The following is an 18,023-nucleotide window of genomic DNA, read 5'->3' as shown; positions in this document are numbered from 1 at the left end:
CGCTGCCGTCGACCTCCTGCGCCAGCTCGCACTGCTCCCTGAAGTCGTATGCCTCCACGCTGCTCCTTTTACGGCCCCGACCTGCCGCCGGTGTTCTCACGCAGGTCGGGGCCTCCACGCCGCTCACCTCCGCTCCTTTTATGGCCACTGCAATCCCAACCGACCAGCCCGGAAATCATCCAGCCTGCCAGCAAACCTCCTACTGGCATTAGGGCATCAGGAGTGGTATCATTTGGCTCGCACCACATGCACATGAGGCGCAAGCGGAAAGCAGTGTGTAAAATCACGCTGGTGACATTCACTGCACGCAGAATGGTAGAAATAAAAGCCAAGACATTACTCTTGGTCATATTGCTAGACAGACAATTCATCTAATCTGAGGACATTCCTTTACCCATTATTCGAATGGAGACATTAACTCATTTTACAATGTGTGAGTTGAGCGCCAGTGTTGTAAAACAAACGAAGGAATGTCTTACAAATGCGTTAATTGTCCACCAATTAATGGGGGCAGCAGCAATTTTCAGCTTCAAAACCACGAGACTCGAACTCTTGTGTTGTCCAGACCATTTGTTTTCAGAGTGCTTGGGACGGGGGGCGGGGGGGGGGTGGAAATTGGAAAGACACATGGGCTTATTTTGGTGTTTGGCAAGCGTGACATGTTGGTGCAGCAGTCTTTCTTCCTTGCACTGGGTACTCGTCTTTATTGTCCTCACTCTGTTGCTGTGACTGTTGGAATTTACTCCTCCCTCCACAAGGAGACCTCTTTGAAAAGCAACATTGTGCATCGTGCTTCAAGCACTAATTCCGAAGATATTTTGGGGGTCATACCGTGAGGTAGACCCTGCCCCGCCCCCTCACTCAATCCAAACATCTGGAGTGCTGCTTGAAGATCCGAATCGTCAGTTGGCTGATCGGCCTGGTCCTATTTTGCTTGAACCTGGAGAGGGCATTGGCTCCTTCCCCCAGCCCCCCCCCCCCACCCTGCCTCCAATGCCACGAAACAACGATCCCCCTTCCAGACAAGTGTCCCCTTCCCTTAAACGTCTGGTTCAAAACAACCTAAAAGTGCCTGCGTGCGTAATGTAAAATATGATTTGGTCTCGGCTATCAATAGATGTCCAGCGATGCCCACCTGTCGCGAGGTGCGAGAAGCAAGCTGGCGGCCACCACGTGATCTTGCTCCAGGGTCACCCGGGCACGCGCAAGTCCTTGGAAGAGAGAGGCATGCAGCTGGAGAATCCCACCCCACACCCTCACACTGCAAGGTGATGTCACGGCTCTGGATTGAACCAGCAATTTATTGGGATCTTTAGTTTAACGCTCCCCAAACGTATCGACTGCAGAGTCTGACCGCGTGATTGATGGATGGACATCCATTCACGGAACAACTGGACCAATGAACATCCTTGGCGTGTCCGGTGAGCTTTGCGGTACCTGTTTTCGGCTGTAGTTTGTGAGCGGCGCAAAAGTGGCAGCAACTGTGTATCCTAACCCTCCGATCTTCCTTTCCCTTCAAACCAGGGCGGCACTGTGGGTAATGAAAGCATTGTGTGTGCTCCTCGGCAGCGGACATTTATCTGCATGATTCTGAGCCAATGGGCGCATACCCACTGATCGAGTCAAAGCCTTCGCAGTTCGTAGGATGTTGCTACGTGGCCAGGGGGCCCGAACTGCAAACTGGGTCCAGTCGGTAACTCCCGCCGCTCTTGGGAAGCCAGCCGAAATAATTGCGTGATGCGAGGATGCTGCAAACCGCCCCCCCCACCGCAAAATTGTGCGTGTTAGATTTTCAACACCAATTTTGCCCGCATTCGCAAGCTTAACAATGCCAAGGCATGAATTACGCGCTATAGCGGCAAGCAGCCATTCCGTGCCGGGAATAATTTCGTAATGCGTGATAAAGCCGGGCAAAAGACGCGCGGCACTCTGCGGCAATCTTGAAATGACTCGCTGGGAATGTGTGTGAAAAATAATCTCCCTCATTTCCCCCACCCCAAAGAGTAATTTTCAGTTGTAAAGGCTCTGATGACTGTTTTGTGATTCGAGTTTAGTTGACTGGACTAAAGCATTGGCTTCCCTCTTGTAGGTATGATTTGAAGACACTGCCCCTCGACTTTGTGGAGTGTCTGAATCGCTTCCTGCCTTTGGAGAACGAGGTGAAGCTTCTGAAGCAGTACGAGAAGGAGCGCAAACCCCTCGACGACCTATCCAACGAGGACCGCTTCATGCTGCAGTTCAGCAAAATCGAGCGCCTCTCTCAGCGCATGACCATCATGACGTTTGTCGGGAACTTCTGTGAAAATATTCAGATGTTGAATCCGGTAGGTCTCCTTCATCTTTAAGTTGAGGCAACAGGGTGGGGCAGTCAGACTTCCAGTGTTTGATACTCCAATTTCTCCAGGCTCAATCACCCTTTGTTCTGGCTTGGCTGATCTCAGCTATGGTGGCATTAGCCCATGACACTTGCCCTCAGCATTGATGACTTTGACACTGGATGATCTAGCGACTCTGTATGATGGTGGCTGATCTATTTTTCACTTGGAGATAAATGGCAAGAGTTTCGTTTCACACAAGACCCAAACCTTAGCATCACTCGCTGACTCGGTCCTTTCGATCCATCTTGCACTGTCTCCTTTATCACTGTTGTTCCCCAACCACCCCCACACGTCCCATACTGCGCCCTTTCTCTCTCTCTCTCTTTCTCCCCCCCTCCCCTCCCCACCGCCTTTCATAGAAACATAGAAAATAGGTGCAGGAGTAGGCCATTCGGCTCTTCGAGCCTGCACCACCAGCCATGATCTTATTGAATGATCATTCACCTCAGTACCCCTTTCCTGCTTTCTCTCCATACCCATTGATCCCTTTAGCCGTAATGGCCATATCTCGAATATATCCAATGAACTGGCATCAACAACTCTCTGTGGTAGGGAATTCCACAAGTTAACAACTCTGAGTGAAGTTTCTTCTCATCTCAGTCCTAAAATGGCTTACCACTTATCTTTAGACTGTGACCTCTGGTTCTGGACTTCCCCCAACATCGAGAATATTCTGCCTGCATCTAACCTGTACAGTCCCGTCAGAATTTTATATGTTTCTATGAGATCCCCTCATTCTTCGAAACTCCAGTGAATAAAGGCCCAGTTGATCCAGTCTCTCTTCATATATGTCAGTCCTGCCATCCCAGGAATCAGTCTGGTGCACCTTCGCTGTACTCCCTCAATAGCAAGAAGGTCCTTCCTCAGATTAGGAGACCAAAACTGAATATAATATTCCAGGTGAGGCCTCACCAAGGCCCTGTACAACTGCAGTAAGACCTCCCTGCTCCTATACTCAAAACCCCTACCTACAAAAGCCAACATACCATTTGCCTTCTTCACCGCCTGCTGTACCTGCATGCCAACTTTCAATGACTGATGTACTGTGACCCAGGTCTCGTTGCACCTCCCTTTTTCCTAATCTGCCATTCAGATAATATTCTGCCTTCATGTTTTTGCCACCAAAGTGGATAACCTCACATTTATCCACATTATCCTGCATCTGCCATGCATTTGCCCACGCACCTAAATTGTCCAAGTCACCCTGCAGCCTCTTAGCATCCTCCTCACAACTCACACCGCCATCCAGTTTAGTGTCGTCTGCAAACTTGGATACATTACACTCAATTCCTTCATCCAAATCATTAATATATATTGTAAATAGCTGGGGTCCCAGCACTGAGCCCTGCGGCACCCCACTAGTCACTGCCTGCCATTCTGAAAAGTACCCGTTTATCCTGACTCTCTGCTTCCTGTCTGCCAACCAGTTCTCTATCCACGTCAGTACATTACCCCCAATACCATGTGCTTTAATTTTGCACACCAATCTCTTATGTGGGACCTTGTCAAAAGCCTTTTGAAAGTCCAAATACACCACATCCACTGGTTCTCCCTTGTCCACTCTACAAGTTACATCCTCAAAAAATTCCAGAAGATTTGTCAAACATGATTTCCCCTTCATAAATCCATGCTGACTTGGACTGATCCTGTCACTGCTTTCCAAATGCGCTGTTATTTCATCTTTAATAATTGATTCCAACATTTTCCCCACTACTGATGTCAGGCTAACCGGTCCATAATTACCCATTTTCTCTCTCCCTCCTTTTTTAAAAAGTGGTGTTACATTAGCTACCCTCCAGTCCACAGGAACTGATCCAGAGTCGATAAACTGTTGGGAAACGATGATCAATGCATCCACTATTTCGAAGACCACTTCCTTAAGTACTCTGGGATGCAGACTCAAGCCCCGAGGATTTATCGGCCTTGAACCCCATCAAATTCCCGAACACAATTTCCCGCCTAAAGGATTTACTTCAGTTCCTCCTTCTCACTAGACCCTCGGTCCCCTAGTATTTCCAGGTGGTTATTTGTGTCTTCCTTCGTGAAGACAGAACCAAAGTATTTGTTTAACTGGTCCGCCATTTCTTTGTTCCCCATTATAAATTCACCTGAATCTGACTGCAAGGGACTTGCGTTCGTCTTCACTAATTTTTTTCTCTTCACATATCTATAGAAGCTTTTGCAGTCAGTTTTTATGTTCCCAGCAAGCTTCCTCTCATACTCTATTTTCCCCCTCCGAATTAAACCCTTTGTCCTCCTTTGCTGTATTATAACATTTTCCCAGTCCTCAGGTTTGCTGCTTTTTCTGGCCAAATTATATGCCTCTTCCTTGGATTGAACACTATCCCTAATGTCCCTTGTTAGCCACGGTTGAGCCATAACTCCGTTTTATTTTTACTCCAAACAGGGATGTACAATTCCCTGTTCTCGCCCCCTTCCCCCCAGCCCCGCCCCCTTCCCCCCGCCCCCTTCCCCCCGCCCCCTTCCCCCCGCCCCCTTCCCCCCGCCCCCTTCCCCCCGCCCCCTTCCCCCCGCCCCCTTCCCCCCGCCCCCTTCCCCCCGCCCCCTTCCCCCCAGCCCCGCCCCCTTCCCCCCAGCCCCGCCCCCTTCCCCCCAGCCCCGCCCCCTTCCCCCCAGCCCCGCCCCCTTCCCCCCAGCCCCGCCCCCTTCCCCCCGCCCCCTTCCCCCGCCCCCTCCCCCCCGCCCCCTTCCCCCCGCCCCCTTCCCCCCCCCCGCCCCCTTCCCCCCGCCCCCTTCAGCCCAATACTTTCCTCTCTATGATCTCTCCCCCCCCCTTCCGCCCGCCCCCTTCAGCCCCTCCCGCCCCCTCTCCGCCCCCCGCCCCCTTCGCCCCTCCTCTCTCTATGATCCTCTATCCGCCCCCTTCCCCCCCAGCCCCGCCCCCTTCCCCCCCAGCCCCGCCCCCTTCCCCCCCAGCCCCGCCCCCTTCCCCCCCAGCCCCGCCCCCTTCCCCCCAGCCCCGCCCCCTTCCCCCCAGCCCCGCCCCCTTCCCCCCCAGCCCCGCCCCCTTCCCCCCCAGCCCCGCCCCCTTCCCCCCAGCCCCGCCCCCTTCCCCCCCAGCCCCGCCCCCTTCCCCCCCAGCCCCGCCCCCTTCCCCCCAGCCCCGCCCCCTTCCCCCCCTTCCCCCCCTTCCCCGCCCCTTCCCCCCCTTCCCCGCCCCTTTCGCCCCGCCCCTTCCCCCCGCCCCGCCCCTTCCCCCCGCCCCGCCCCTTTCCCCCCGCCCCGCCTCTTCCCCCCCGCCCCGCCCCTCCCCCCCTTCCCCCTCCCCCTTCCCCCCCGCCCCCTTCCTCCCCAGCCCCGCCCTCCTTTCCCCCCCCAGCCCCGCCCTCCTTTCCCCCCCCAGCCCCGCCCTCCTTTCCCCCCCAGCCCCGCCCTCCTTTCCCCCCCAGCCCCGCCCTCCTCCCCCCCCCCGCCCTCTCCCCCTTCTCTTCCAACGGGTTTTTTAGATTGGTAGACAGATGTTAATCTCAGATACTAATGTATAAGATATTTTACATTCTAACCTTTTTCCAGCAACTGAATGCAATAATTGCTGCCTCTGCATCTATTAAGACCTCACAGAAGTTGAAGAGAATGTTGGAGGTGAGTGTGCTTTTGTTATAGTTCCAATCAGGTTACGATCTGCACAGTATATCAGAGTATCCATGGAGTGATTTCACCCAGATCAAGTTGGCAGATTCTGCTGTGCTGATGCCAGGCATTTCTGCGGGGGGGAGGGGGGGGGGTTTGTTTGAGGACCAGTTACCATGTGTCATACTTGCCTAGCTCCACATAGTCAGTTCTGACCAGCCTAGGCAGAGAAAGAAAAACTTGCATTTCTATGGCGCCTTTCACGACCTTGGGACAGTTTCAAAGTGCATTTGAGACAATTAAGTACATTTTGAAGTGTAGTCGCTGTTGTAAAGTAGGAAAACCTGGCAGCCAATTTGTGCACAGCAACCTCCCACAAACAGCAATGTGATGATGACCAGATCATCTGTTTTAGTGATGTTGGCTGAGGGATAAATGATGCCCAGGAAAGCTCTTCATATCGTGCCGTGGGATCTTTTACGTCCACCTGAGGGAGCAGATGGGGCCTCGGTTTAATGTCTCATCCGAAAGACGGCACCTCCAACAGTGCAGCGCTCCCTCAGCACTGCACTGGGAGTGTCAGCCTAGATTTAAGTGCTCCAGTCCTTTTTAGGTGGGACTTGAACCCACAAACTTCTGACCCAGAGGTGAGAGTGCTGCCCACTGAGCCACAGCTGACACTGGGCAGGCTGAGCGCACGTTCTCCTGGGAAAAGGATTGGGAAAAAATTCTGATCCAAAATTGAAGACCTCGTTTAATTTCATCCTTCATAGTTATACTTGCATGATTACACCAGTGTAAAGACCATCGCAGGACAACTTGCATTAAGCTCCGGTGACTATTGCCGTCTTGTATGTATACCTGCATGTCCTTAGGTTTGAGAGCTGCTTTGAATCCAGCTTCTCTGCAGAGGAGTCTCTGACATCCTTCCCTACCCTGCCGTTTCACAACCACAACTTGCATTTATGTAGCCTATTTAACGCGGTGAAATGTCCCAAGGCCCTCCACAGGAGCGTCGTCAAACAAAATTTGACACCGAGCCACATTAGGACAGGAAAGAGGTAGGCTTTAAGGAGCGTCTTAAAGGAGGAGAGAGAGGTCGAGGGGCGGAAAGCTTTTAGGGAGGGAATTCCAGAGCTTGGGGTCTTGGCAGCTGAAGACATTTCACAAATCTGCACGCTTACAAGGTGCCTCGGGAAGCTTTGGAAATATTTCAAAGTACTACATTTAGGGAGTAATGTTTCAAACAAACACAAACTAATTCACAAGTAAAAAAGCAATTGCTGCTTCGAGTGGAGTGGGAAGTGGTGAAAAGATGGTCTTTCCAAGAAAACAAATTCTGAACACACGAGCAAATTGGTCCAAATCAGTCCCAGTAACATGTCGCGAGTTTATATACATCATGTGGGAACGCAGTAAGTGTCCCAGAGCTTCGCTTGTAACTTTTTTCACTTCAATCATCTGCTTGCTGTGATCGGAGATGAAATTGGGATCATGTCCAACTCCAGAAGAGTATCTGACGTACCTGCTTGTATTTGAGTGTGTGCTTGTGTTGTTTAACTAACCTCTTTGCCGAGGCCTACGAATCCCAATCAGGGTCCTGTTCAAGGTCCTCTTTCTGGAATGCTGCCCAACACTGCAGCGTGGCATGTCGGGATGTGGGACTCCAATCCCACCACGGTGGGCAATTGTTGACTGGAGACCAGGCACTTCCCAAAAGAGACGAACTGATCAAAAAAAGAACGTGCATTTCTGTAGCGCCTTTCATGACCTCTGGACATCCCAGAGCTTTTTTACAGCCAATGAAGTACTTTTTTGAAGCGTAGTCACTGTTGTAATCTAGAAAGCCAATTTACGCACAGCAAGCTCCCACAAACAATGAGATAATGGTCAGATCGTCCGTTTTAGTGATTACAAAGTATTTACAGCATAGAAACGAGCTATTCGTCCCAACAGATCCATGCCGATGATGTTGGACGAGGGATAAATATTGGCCAGAACATCGGGGATAACTCTTCCATGAAATACTGCCATGGGATCTTTTACGCCCACCTGAGGGGGCAGACGGGGCCTCGGTTTAACGTCTCATCCGAAAGACGGCACCTCCGACAGTGCAGCGCTCCCTCAGCACTGCATTGAGTGTCAGCCTGGATTATGGGCTCAAATAAAAGCTGTCTAAAGGAGCACAATTGTGGAAATGCATTTGATTTGTTCGGTGGAATGTGGGGCAGCCCCGTCTCTGCTAATAGTTGCCGTCTTTACACTGGAGGGTAGTGAAGGGCAGCGCTGAATCTCAGCTCCATCAGCATCCCAGCGCTGCGCAGGCCGCAACTGGCTGTCCAGCAGTGCATTGAGTAGCAGGCCCTCCGTGGGCCAACAGATGAAGGGAACTCGGCCGCAAGCAGCTGTATTGCGAGTCCCTCTGGCCTGCAATATGCCTGTACAAATGGTGGACTTGGGGGAGGGACATCCGGGCCGGGCGATTTATAAAAAAAAAAACCCTGGGCCCGCAATGTTACCAGCCCCAATCGAACCAAAGACCGCCCTAAGTGGAGGAAGTGCATCCTGGAGGGCGCTGAGCACCTCGAGTCTCGTCGCCAAGAGCGTGCAGAAATCAAGCGCAGGCAGCGGAAGGAACGTGCGGCAAACCTGTCCCTCCCTCCCTTTCCTTCAATGACTATCTGTCCCACCTGTGACGGGGACTGTGGCTCTCGTATTGGACTGTTTAGCCACCGAAGGAGTCACTTTAAGAGTGGAAGCAAGTCTTCCTCGATTCCGAGGGACTGCCTATGATATGATGGTGGAGCTAATGCAGAGCAACTATCTTTTGTGAAGGCTGTATTCTTTTTGTATCGTATCTAATAATGTGTTTTTCTTTCCCCCCCCTCCCCCCCCCCTCCCAACCCCCAGATTATTCTGGCACTTGGTAACTACATGAACAGCAGTAAAAGAGGAGCTGTGTACGGCTTCAAACTGCAGAGCTTGGATCTGGTATGTATTGCCTTCTATTCACAGTCTCTGCAGGGTAATGTACTGAGGATACCTCTCATTCTAACTACTGCTGCAATCTGCTCCACTAGAGTTTGCTTTATGAAGTGTGTGTGGTAATAAATTTGAAGTGTACAGGTTTAGAGATTGTCCTGTCCCCACAAAATAAAGCCTGCTTAATTGCTAATTTGCTTGTGCAGGCAATCCTGAAGAGGCCCAAACCGCCACTGGACCCTAATCTCTATTTCAACCTCCCTCACCACCTTTCCAACCTGGGCGATGCCCTGCACTGTGGGGGGGGCCTTGGCAGTTTCTGAACTTAACAGACGACGAGCCCTTCTGACGGTGGAACACAGCAGCGGGGCAGGACGGGAGGGACCCTTTGCATGTTTGGCCAGCGGTCTGGGCATTCTGGGTCAGCGGTTGCTTGGCTTCGATGAAAGAGTACGGCTGTCTCTCCGCTGAACCAGAGGCATGTTTGAGCCCTCGTGTCCGAGGGGAACCTGTGCCTGTGCGTCGAGCTCGTATCTGGCACCAGCCCACCCGTGTGTCGCCCGTTTCTGGGTTGTGTCCAGGTTCTGGTTGGCGTTGACGTTGTGCTAAAGTTCAGAGCGCTCAACGACAACTCGGGGCCGAAATGACCCTTCGCCCCCCGATTGGGGCTGGTAACCTTGCGGGGCCGGGGATTTTATCCCCCAGCCTGGATGGTCCTCCCCCAATGGCGGACTTGGGCTGTGCACCCCTCAAACGAAGCGGAGCGTGGCGCTGAGTCAATTAAGAGGGAGGGCCGCTGTGCACTCTGCGGGCCCTTTGGTGGCAACTGCCAGGGATGCGATCGACCGGGCCAGCGGCCTGGTGCCAAAGACGGAGTGCCGGGCTGCAGGATGGCGGGCCGGTCAACGTGAGGGCTGCCATTGTCAGACCGATGCAAGAGTCAGCCGACCAATTAAAGTGACGGCCCGGGGTGCGACAGGCCTCCCCTTTAAGGGGCGACCCGCTGACATCTGCCCGCGCCAGCCTTGTGCCCCGCGGAGTCATTTCCACCACGAGGCACAAAGGGGTCAGCGGTGGCCCAGGGCACAGCGCTGCCTGGCCAGTGCTCCCCTCAGCTTCTGGGGCAATTTCCCTGCGCCCCCTTCCTCTGGTCTCAAATGCCATTGCGCGCCCCCCCCCCCCCCCCACCGGAGGCACTAAAGGGGCAATTTTGGCCCACTCATATTTTGCAGCGCGAGAGGGACTGTTCATCCAGCTAGTCGAGGTCGGATTTAAACCCAAGTTCCAGAGACAGAGAGACAGTCTTGCAACTGCCTGATTTTCCCCCTTTCCTTCACCCCACCCCCCTCCCCACAGGATTCGTTGTTTCTGGACAAACACATAACTTGGTCTAAATATAGAAGCTCAGTTTATCAAAATCACATTCCATTCACTTGTGCTCTGTAGCATTACTGACCGAAACAGGATGTGCTTCCCAACTGTTTATTTCTTGCACTTGAGTGTTAAAAAAGCAGACAGGCCATTGCCAACATTTCAGCCTGTGATCAGCGCATTTTAGGAGGTTTGGAAAAAAAAACACAGGAAATGCTGGAAGCGCACAGCAAGTCGGCCAGTATCTGAAGGTGGGGGGTAGGGAGGCAGATTAGTGTTTCGGGGATAGAACCTTTGTCCAATCCCACCTGAGACATTAACCTTTTGCGTCTCTTTTTCAGAGGCCGGCTGGGCACTCCCTGCCTTTTCAACTGCACCTTCGGTCACCACCTGTGACCGATTTCCATTCTCCTAGCTAGAAGGTTGAGGGGGCTTGTTAACTATTGAAGAACTCCAAGACTGAGCACTATGAGCTAAAACTGATGTGACCTTAGTCTCTTTAATAGAACTCGAGTGCCTAAGCAGCATGGCAGACAACCTTTTATATTCCCTTGCACGAGGTGTGCAGGTGACCCTTGGGCCTCCAACAGTTGCGCCCTCTGGTGGCAAGTCTTACACAGTTACAATGTTTACATGCATAACATCGCTGATCTGAGATTCTGAGGGGGCTTGACAGGGTGGATGCAGAGAGGATGTTTCCCCTCATGGGGGAATCTAGAACCAGGGTGCATAGTCTCAGAAGAAGGGGTCACCCATTTAAAATGAGGAGGAATTTCTTCTCTCGTGAATCTTTGGAATTCTCTACCACAGAGAGCAGTGGAGGCTGGGTCATTGAGTATATTTAAGGTGGAGATCGACAGATTCTTGAATGATACCGGAGTCAAGGGTTATGGGGAGCGGGCAGGGAAGTGGAGTTGAGGCCAAGATCAGATCAGCCATGATCTTATTGAATGACGGAGCAGGCTCGAGGGGCCAGATGGCCTACTCCTGCTCCTATTTCTTATGCTCTTATAATAGAGGTGTTTAAAACGTTCAACGGATTCGTTAGGGTAGACGCAGAGAAACTATTTCCTCTGGTGGTGGAATCCAAAGCGACGGCACACAATTTTAAAATTCGAGCTTAGTGTTTCCAGACATCACCATCACACAAAGGGTAGTGGAAATCTCTTTCGCCCAAACGTCTATGGATGCTGGGGGACAATTGGAGCTTCCAAGACTCGAGATCGATAGAGTTCTGTTGGTTAACCAGGTATCAAGAGTTCGTAGAGGGACGTGATCGGGGCCCAGGAGAGGCGAGAGTTCGGGGCCCAGAAGAGGCGAGGGCCCAGGGGCAGCACGGGCCCAACCCACACTGCGATATGTGTGTGCACTAGGTCCGTGCAGCAGAGCTGGTCTCCAGTCGTCCTGGTTAACCCTTGCCACTGGACCAAGGCCTAACTCTGTCAAGCCCGTGTGGTGGCTGGTGTGCAACGGCCACCCCACGTTAAAAAAAATCCACGCACAGGCATCTTCCACCCTTCAGGATGTAGTTCGGGACCTGGAATATTAGGTCCTTCATTGGAACACCTGTGAACTCATCCCTTTTTGGCGTGGAAGCAAGTCACCCTCACTTCGAGGGACCGCCAATGATGAAGGGACCTGGAGCAAAGCTTGGAAATCAAGTGATATGGGGATAGTGCAGAAAAGTGGAGTTGAGGGTACAGATCAGCCATGATCTAATTGAATGGCGGAGCAGGCCCAAGAGGCTGAATGACCCCCTCCTGCTCCTACTTGGTGCCCAAGCTCCCCTGAGGACTACCCTGCGACGTTGAGTTACACGAGAAGCCGATTGTTGCGTTTTGTTTCAGATTTCCGGCATTCACCGTCTGAGTTTCTGCCCACTGTGGCGTTTTTTTAGAAATCTGTTTCTGGGTAAAATGTTTTCAAGAGCGTTTTATTTTTCCCAAGGTTATAACCGTGGCCGAATTTAAATCATTCAGAGTTTGCCAGTTGGCGATTTGTCATCTCTTACTGGCAGCCGGTGGAAACCAAGCACATTTCTGACGAGACAAGTTCAACTGCATGGTTAATCTGTTTGGAAAGCATTCTCTTTGGAGCCAAAAGCCTATTGTACGCTCGCGCCTTAGACCCCCACCCAGGCCGAAAACAGAGGAAGCCCGAGCCCGTTCTGCTGGGTCTGTCTTGGGAAACGTCTCGCTTTGAAAAGAGACACCTTTAGTGCAGAAGTATTGATTGAAAGCCATGATAGTTCTGCCAAACCTTAAGCTGCTGCTGTTGCATTCTGGTCAATGGAATATCGTGATGGAGGTGGTGGGGGAGGAAATAGCTCGACTCATAGCTGTGAGCAATTAACATCGCTTTATTTAAAAAAAAAAAGGATTTAAGTGCAGCCTGTGGGAGAGCAAGGGAATTCGGCACACAGCCTGCTACCTGCAGGGTTCCAACCCTTGATGAAAACGGCAGGGGCTTTTGTCTTTTTGCAGTGAAGAGGTTGAAGCAATGGGCCAGCAGGTGCCAAGTGTTCAAGATTGGGGCCTAGAAATTGGTCTTGGTCGGCAGTCAATGGGGCTGAACATCAGGCTCTGTGTCTAACAGGCAGCCAATCCGATACCGCCCGGGTCGAATTTCTCAGCCTGCATTTTGAAGCTGATTATTTTTTGAATTGTAAGAGCTCCCCTCGTGGACAACCGATGCACTGCAACTACTGATATAAATGCAGTAAAAAGGGTTATGTGATGGATGCAAACATCTGCGACCTCGTGGCGCAACGGTAGTGTGTCAGACTCCAGATCAGAAGGCTGTGTGTTCAAATCACGTCTGAGTCATATTTCTTTCCGATATTGTTCTTCCAGAATTTACCACCAGTACATTCGTGGCCTTCCACCGGAGGGACTGGAGTGCATCATCACCCCCGACAACTAAATTTTAATTTGACCGTTTATTTTCCAAAAAGTTTCATTGTTTAACATCCAAAGTTTAATTTGTGAATTTGTCGGTTTTAGTGCCCCCTTTTAAAGGGGGCACTTGATTTATAGTTTGACTAAAATCTTTTTTAAAAAAGGGTTATGTGGAAAATGACATTAAGACAGTTGGGGCCATCTTGTAGAGTGTGTTTGTTTGTGATGTCGTAAGAATATATCATGAATTCTGTAGGATTTGTATTCCAGCAATAAAGCCAACCCCTGTTCTACGAGTAGGTTTAAGTGTTAACGCGCGTGCCAACATTACGAGCTTGAGAACTGAAACATAAATGGCCGGCCCAAGGAGTCTGGAAGTTGCTGAACCTGATCCCAGTCAAAATGTTCCATGGTCTTTGAAAATTATTCACGTCGTGTTATTCTCCTTGCAGCAAGTCATTCAGGCAGAGGGTAAAGGTAAAACTGGTATTTCGGGAAGTTTGAAGCACAGTTCAGCTTTTAATGTTGTTGGTCGTCTGGAGCAACCACCCGAGCAACCCATCGCGACTCGGGTTGGTCAGGTGCCTCGTGCAGGGAATTCCCACTTCAGATTGTAATCCCCACAAGCAGGCAGTGGGACGAGAGCAACAATAATGTTTTATGAATGTTGAATATGGTTCCCGCCCCCTTTCCCGGAGATGCATTTCTCAATTAGGAGCAGGAGGAGGCCATTCAGCCCCTCGAGCCTGTTGCCATAGGAGCAGGAGGAGGCCATTCAGCCCCTCGAGCCTGTTGCCATAGGAGCAGGAGGAGGCCATTCAGCCCCTCGAGCCTGTTGCCATAGGAGCAGGAGGAGGCCATTCAGCCCCTCGAGCCTGTTGCCATAGGAGCAGGAGGAGGCCATTCAGCCCCTTGACCCTGTTGCCATAGGAGCAGGAGGAGGCCATTCAGCCCCTCGAGCCTGTTGCCATAGGAGCAGGAGGAGGCCATTCAGCTCCTCGAGCCTGTTGCCATAGGAGCAGGAGGAGGCCATTCAGCCCCTCGAGCCTGTTCTGTCATTCAATGAGATCATGGCTGATCTGTGACCCAACTCCACATATCCGCCTTTATCCCATATTTTTAATACCTTTGGTTAACAAAAAGCTATCCATCTCCGATTTAAAGTTAACAATTGCTCCAGCATCAATTGACGTTTGTGGAAGAGTGTCCCAAACCTCTACCACCCTCTGTGTGTAGAAGTGTTTCCTAATTTCACTCCTGAAAGGTCTGGCCCTAATGTTTAGACTATGCTCCCTAGTCCTAGACCCCCCAACCAGCGGGAATACTTTCTCTCTATCTACCCCTTAATATCCTGAAAACTTCCATCAGGTCACCCCTTAACCGTCTAAATTCCAGGGACTACAACCCTTGTTTGTGTAATCTCTCCTCGTAACTTAACCCCATGAGTCCGGTTTGGTGGTAAAGATTCTTCTGGACCAGCAACCCAGAGGTCGGGTGTTCAAATCCCACCATGACCTGTTGATGTCTCCAGCAGTGAGCCGAGGGCAGAATGAGGTGGGAGAGGCAAGTTAAGTATGTATTGAAAAGGCGGGTGTGGGGGTTGGTGGTCAGCAAGTCCGTGATTGGAGGGAGGGGGAAGACTGGGGGCAGGGGAGGCTCGAGGCACTTCTGCTCCTCCTAGCCCACAAAGAACCTTTTTTTAATTTAAAAAAAAAGCTTTGAAACAAATATATGCCTGAGCCTCCTGTGGTCTTGATGGTTTGCTGCCATCTGCTTTCTCTGGCAGTGATGCCATCAGGACACGACATGGCTGTTTAAATTAGGCCCCCACCCTTCTGGGGCAGACGCCCTTCCTGTGCCTGAGTTCAGGCAAGTAAAAATGATTGATGTGGGAATGCGATTCAAATCCCCGCCCCCGACCTCACTGTTCCTGGCGGAAGAGAGGTTAGGGCTTGAAAAGCGGCCTTTAATGACTAAGCTCACACAGAAAGCGTGGCTACTTGGGATGAGGTAAGTAAGGCCTACTTGTCGGACAGCATCCCTTGAGGAGGGGAGTCAATTTGGCTTGCGGGGGGGGGGAGGCGGGGAGGTAATGCTTGTCAAGCACTGGGTTGCTGCTGGCTTTTTCTTTAATTTGATGCCTTGTGAGGAGTTTGATAATTCAAGAGTGTTTGTAAAAGATGGCTGTGGATGATGAATAAAGGGCAAAATGATTCTCAGATTTAAAATGTGTTTTTCTGTCCAGCTCTTGGATACAAAATCCACTGATCGTAAGCTGACCCTGTTGCACTACATTGCGATCGCCGTAAAGAAGAAATACTCTAACATCGCCACGTTCTGGAGTGAGCTGCACTTCATCGAGAAGGCCGCGGCAGGTCAGTGTCCGTGGAGTAGCCCGCTGGCATTCACTGTCGTAGCTCCCACATGAAGGATCAGCGTACTGAGCAGCCACTTGAGCAAGGTGCTGGGGGTGTGGCTGGCCGCTTATGGGAGGAGATGGGAGACAATTGATGAAGACCCGTTACGAAAGGATATACTTGCTTTGGAGGCAGTTCAGAGAAGGTTCACTCGGTTAATTCCGGAGATGAGGGGGTTGACTTATGAGGAAAGGTTGAGGAGGTTGGGCCTCTACTCATTGGAATTCAGAAGAATGAGAGGTGATCTTATCGCAATGTATAAGATTATGAGGGGGCTCGACAAGGTGGATGCAGAGAGGATGTTTCCACTGATGGGGGAGACTAGAACTAGAGGGCATGGTCTTAGAATAAGGGGCAGCCCATTTAAAACTGAGATGAGGAGGAATTTCTTAGGGTTGTAAATCTGTGGAATTTGCTGCCTCAGAGAGCTGTGGAAGCTGGGACATTGGATAAATTTGAGAGAGAGATAGACAGTTTCTTGAGCGATAAGGGGTTATGGGGAGCAGGCAGGAAAGTGGACCTGAGTCCATGATCGGATCAGCCATGATCGTATTAAATGGCGGAGCAGGCTCGAGGGGCCGTATGGCCTACTCCTGTTCCTATTTCTTATGTTCTTATGAGTGTTGGCGTGACAATGTGCTGTGCTAGTAAGACATGGCATCATATCTCGATTCATTACATGGGATCATTCGAATTTCACTGTGCCAACAGAAGATGCTAAACCTTCATAAATCACTGGTTAGGCATCAGCTGGGAACCACACTTTGGGAAACATGTCAAGATATTGGAGAGGATTAAGACTACTGGAAACATCTTCTCTACGGCAACCCTATCAAACTCCTTCATAATTTTGAAGATCTCTATTCGGTCTTCAAAGTAGGGCTTTAATCTGAATTATAGAACAATACCAAAATAGGTGAAGGGACACATACTCCCAGAAGCGTGGATTGCCATGTCTCTTGATGCCAGAAATACTGTGTTGCGATATTAGCAGGCAGACCCCTCATGTATTTTTTGTTATTCTTCTGTCCACTATTATAACAGCCATCGGCCCATTTCAAATGAATGGGATACCACCTCGCTTAATATAGCGGGCAGAAGACGGTCATCCAAGCGCGTGAAGTGCAGGCCCACGAGTATCACCAATGGTCACTGTTGGCCCTTAATCCAGGAGAGCCAGGAAGTTATACTAAACCTTTCTAAATCACTGGTTAGGCCTCAGCTGGAGTATTGTGTCCAATTCAGGCCACCACACTCTAGGAAGGATGTCAGGACCTTGAGGGTGCAGAGGAGATGGACCAGAATGGTACCAGGAATAGAGGGACTCCAGTTATGTCGAGAGACTAGAGGAGCCGGGGTTGTTCTCCTTTGAGCAGAGAAGGTTAAGAGTAGATTCGATGGAGGTGTTTAAAATCATGAAGGGAAAGTGCTTCCAGTGGCAGAAGGGTTGTTAACCAGAGGACACAGATTTAAGGTGATTGGCAAAAGAAGAGGAAAGAAACATTTTTTTATGCAGTGAGTTGTGATCTGGAACACACTACCTGAAAGGGTGGTGGAAGTGGATTCGATAGTAACTTTCAAAAGGGAATTGGGTAAATACTGTAAAGAAAAGCTTTGCAGGGCTGTGGGGAAAGAGCAGGGGGAGTGGGACTAGTTGGATCGTTCTACCAAAGAGCCAGCACAGGCACGATGGGCTGAATGGCCTCCTGTGCTGTATCATTCTGTGGCGATGGCACCGTGGAATATAGATGGTTTTCCTAAAGGAACGGGAAGTCAAAGGGTGAGTTTCTTTGGGCATCTCCTTGTGACATTTTTGAGTGCCATTGACCAAACTGCATAGGAAGTAACGTAGTACGTAGGGAGAGATTGTATTAAGTTTCAAACCTCGTTCTCCAGTCTTGTGAAAGAAACATAGAAACATAGAAAATAGGTGCAGGATTAGGCCATTCGGCCCTTCGAGCCTGCACTGCCATTCAATAAGATCATGGCTGATCATTCTCTCAGTATCCCTTTCCTGCTTTCTCTCCATACCCTTTGATCCCCTTGGCCATAAGGGCCATATCTAACTCCCTCTTGAATATATCCAATGAACTGGCATCAACAACTCTCTGCGGCAGGGAATTCCACAGGTTAACAACTCTGAGTGAAGAAGTTTCTCCTCATCTCAGTCCTAAATGGCCTACCCCTTATCCTACGACTATGTCCCCTGGTTCTGGACTTCCCCAACATCAGGAGCATTCTTCCTGTTCCGTCCCGTCAGAATCTTATACGTTTCTATGAGAGCCCCTCTCATCCTTCTAAACTCCAGTGTATAAAGGCCCAGTCGATCCAGTCTCTCCTCGTATGTCAGTCCAGCCATCCCTGGAATCAGTCTGGTGAACCTTTGC

The 18,023-nt window shown here is 50.8% G+C and overlaps 1 protein-coding gene across 2 annotated transcripts in view; it reads left to right on the top strand.

Moving 5' to 3' along the window:
• Positions 1-18,023, top strand: part of LOC139240823 (formin-like protein 3) — a 196,003-nt gene that overhangs the window by 155,797 nt on the left and 22,183 nt on the right. For both annotated transcript variants that reach the window (XM_070869307.1, XM_070869306.1), the window contains 4 exons: positions 2,090-2,324; positions 5,913-5,981; positions 8,880-8,960; positions 15,465-15,594. In XM_070869307.1, coding sequence (XP_070725408.1) covers positions 2,090-2,324; positions 5,913-5,981; positions 8,880-8,960; positions 15,465-15,594 — 515 coding nt within the window. The remainder of the gene's footprint in view (positions 1-2,089; positions 2,325-5,912; positions 5,982-8,879; positions 8,961-15,464; positions 15,595-18,023) is intronic.

Source organism: Pristiophorus japonicus, chromosome X (genome assembly GCF_044704955.1).
Source record: "Pristiophorus japonicus isolate sPriJap1 chromosome X, sPriJap1.hap1, whole genome shotgun sequence".
NCBI lineage: Eukaryota > Metazoa > Chordata > Chondrichthyes > Pristiophoridae > Pristiophorus > Pristiophorus japonicus.
This window is presented reverse-complemented; position numbering and strand designations above follow the sequence as displayed.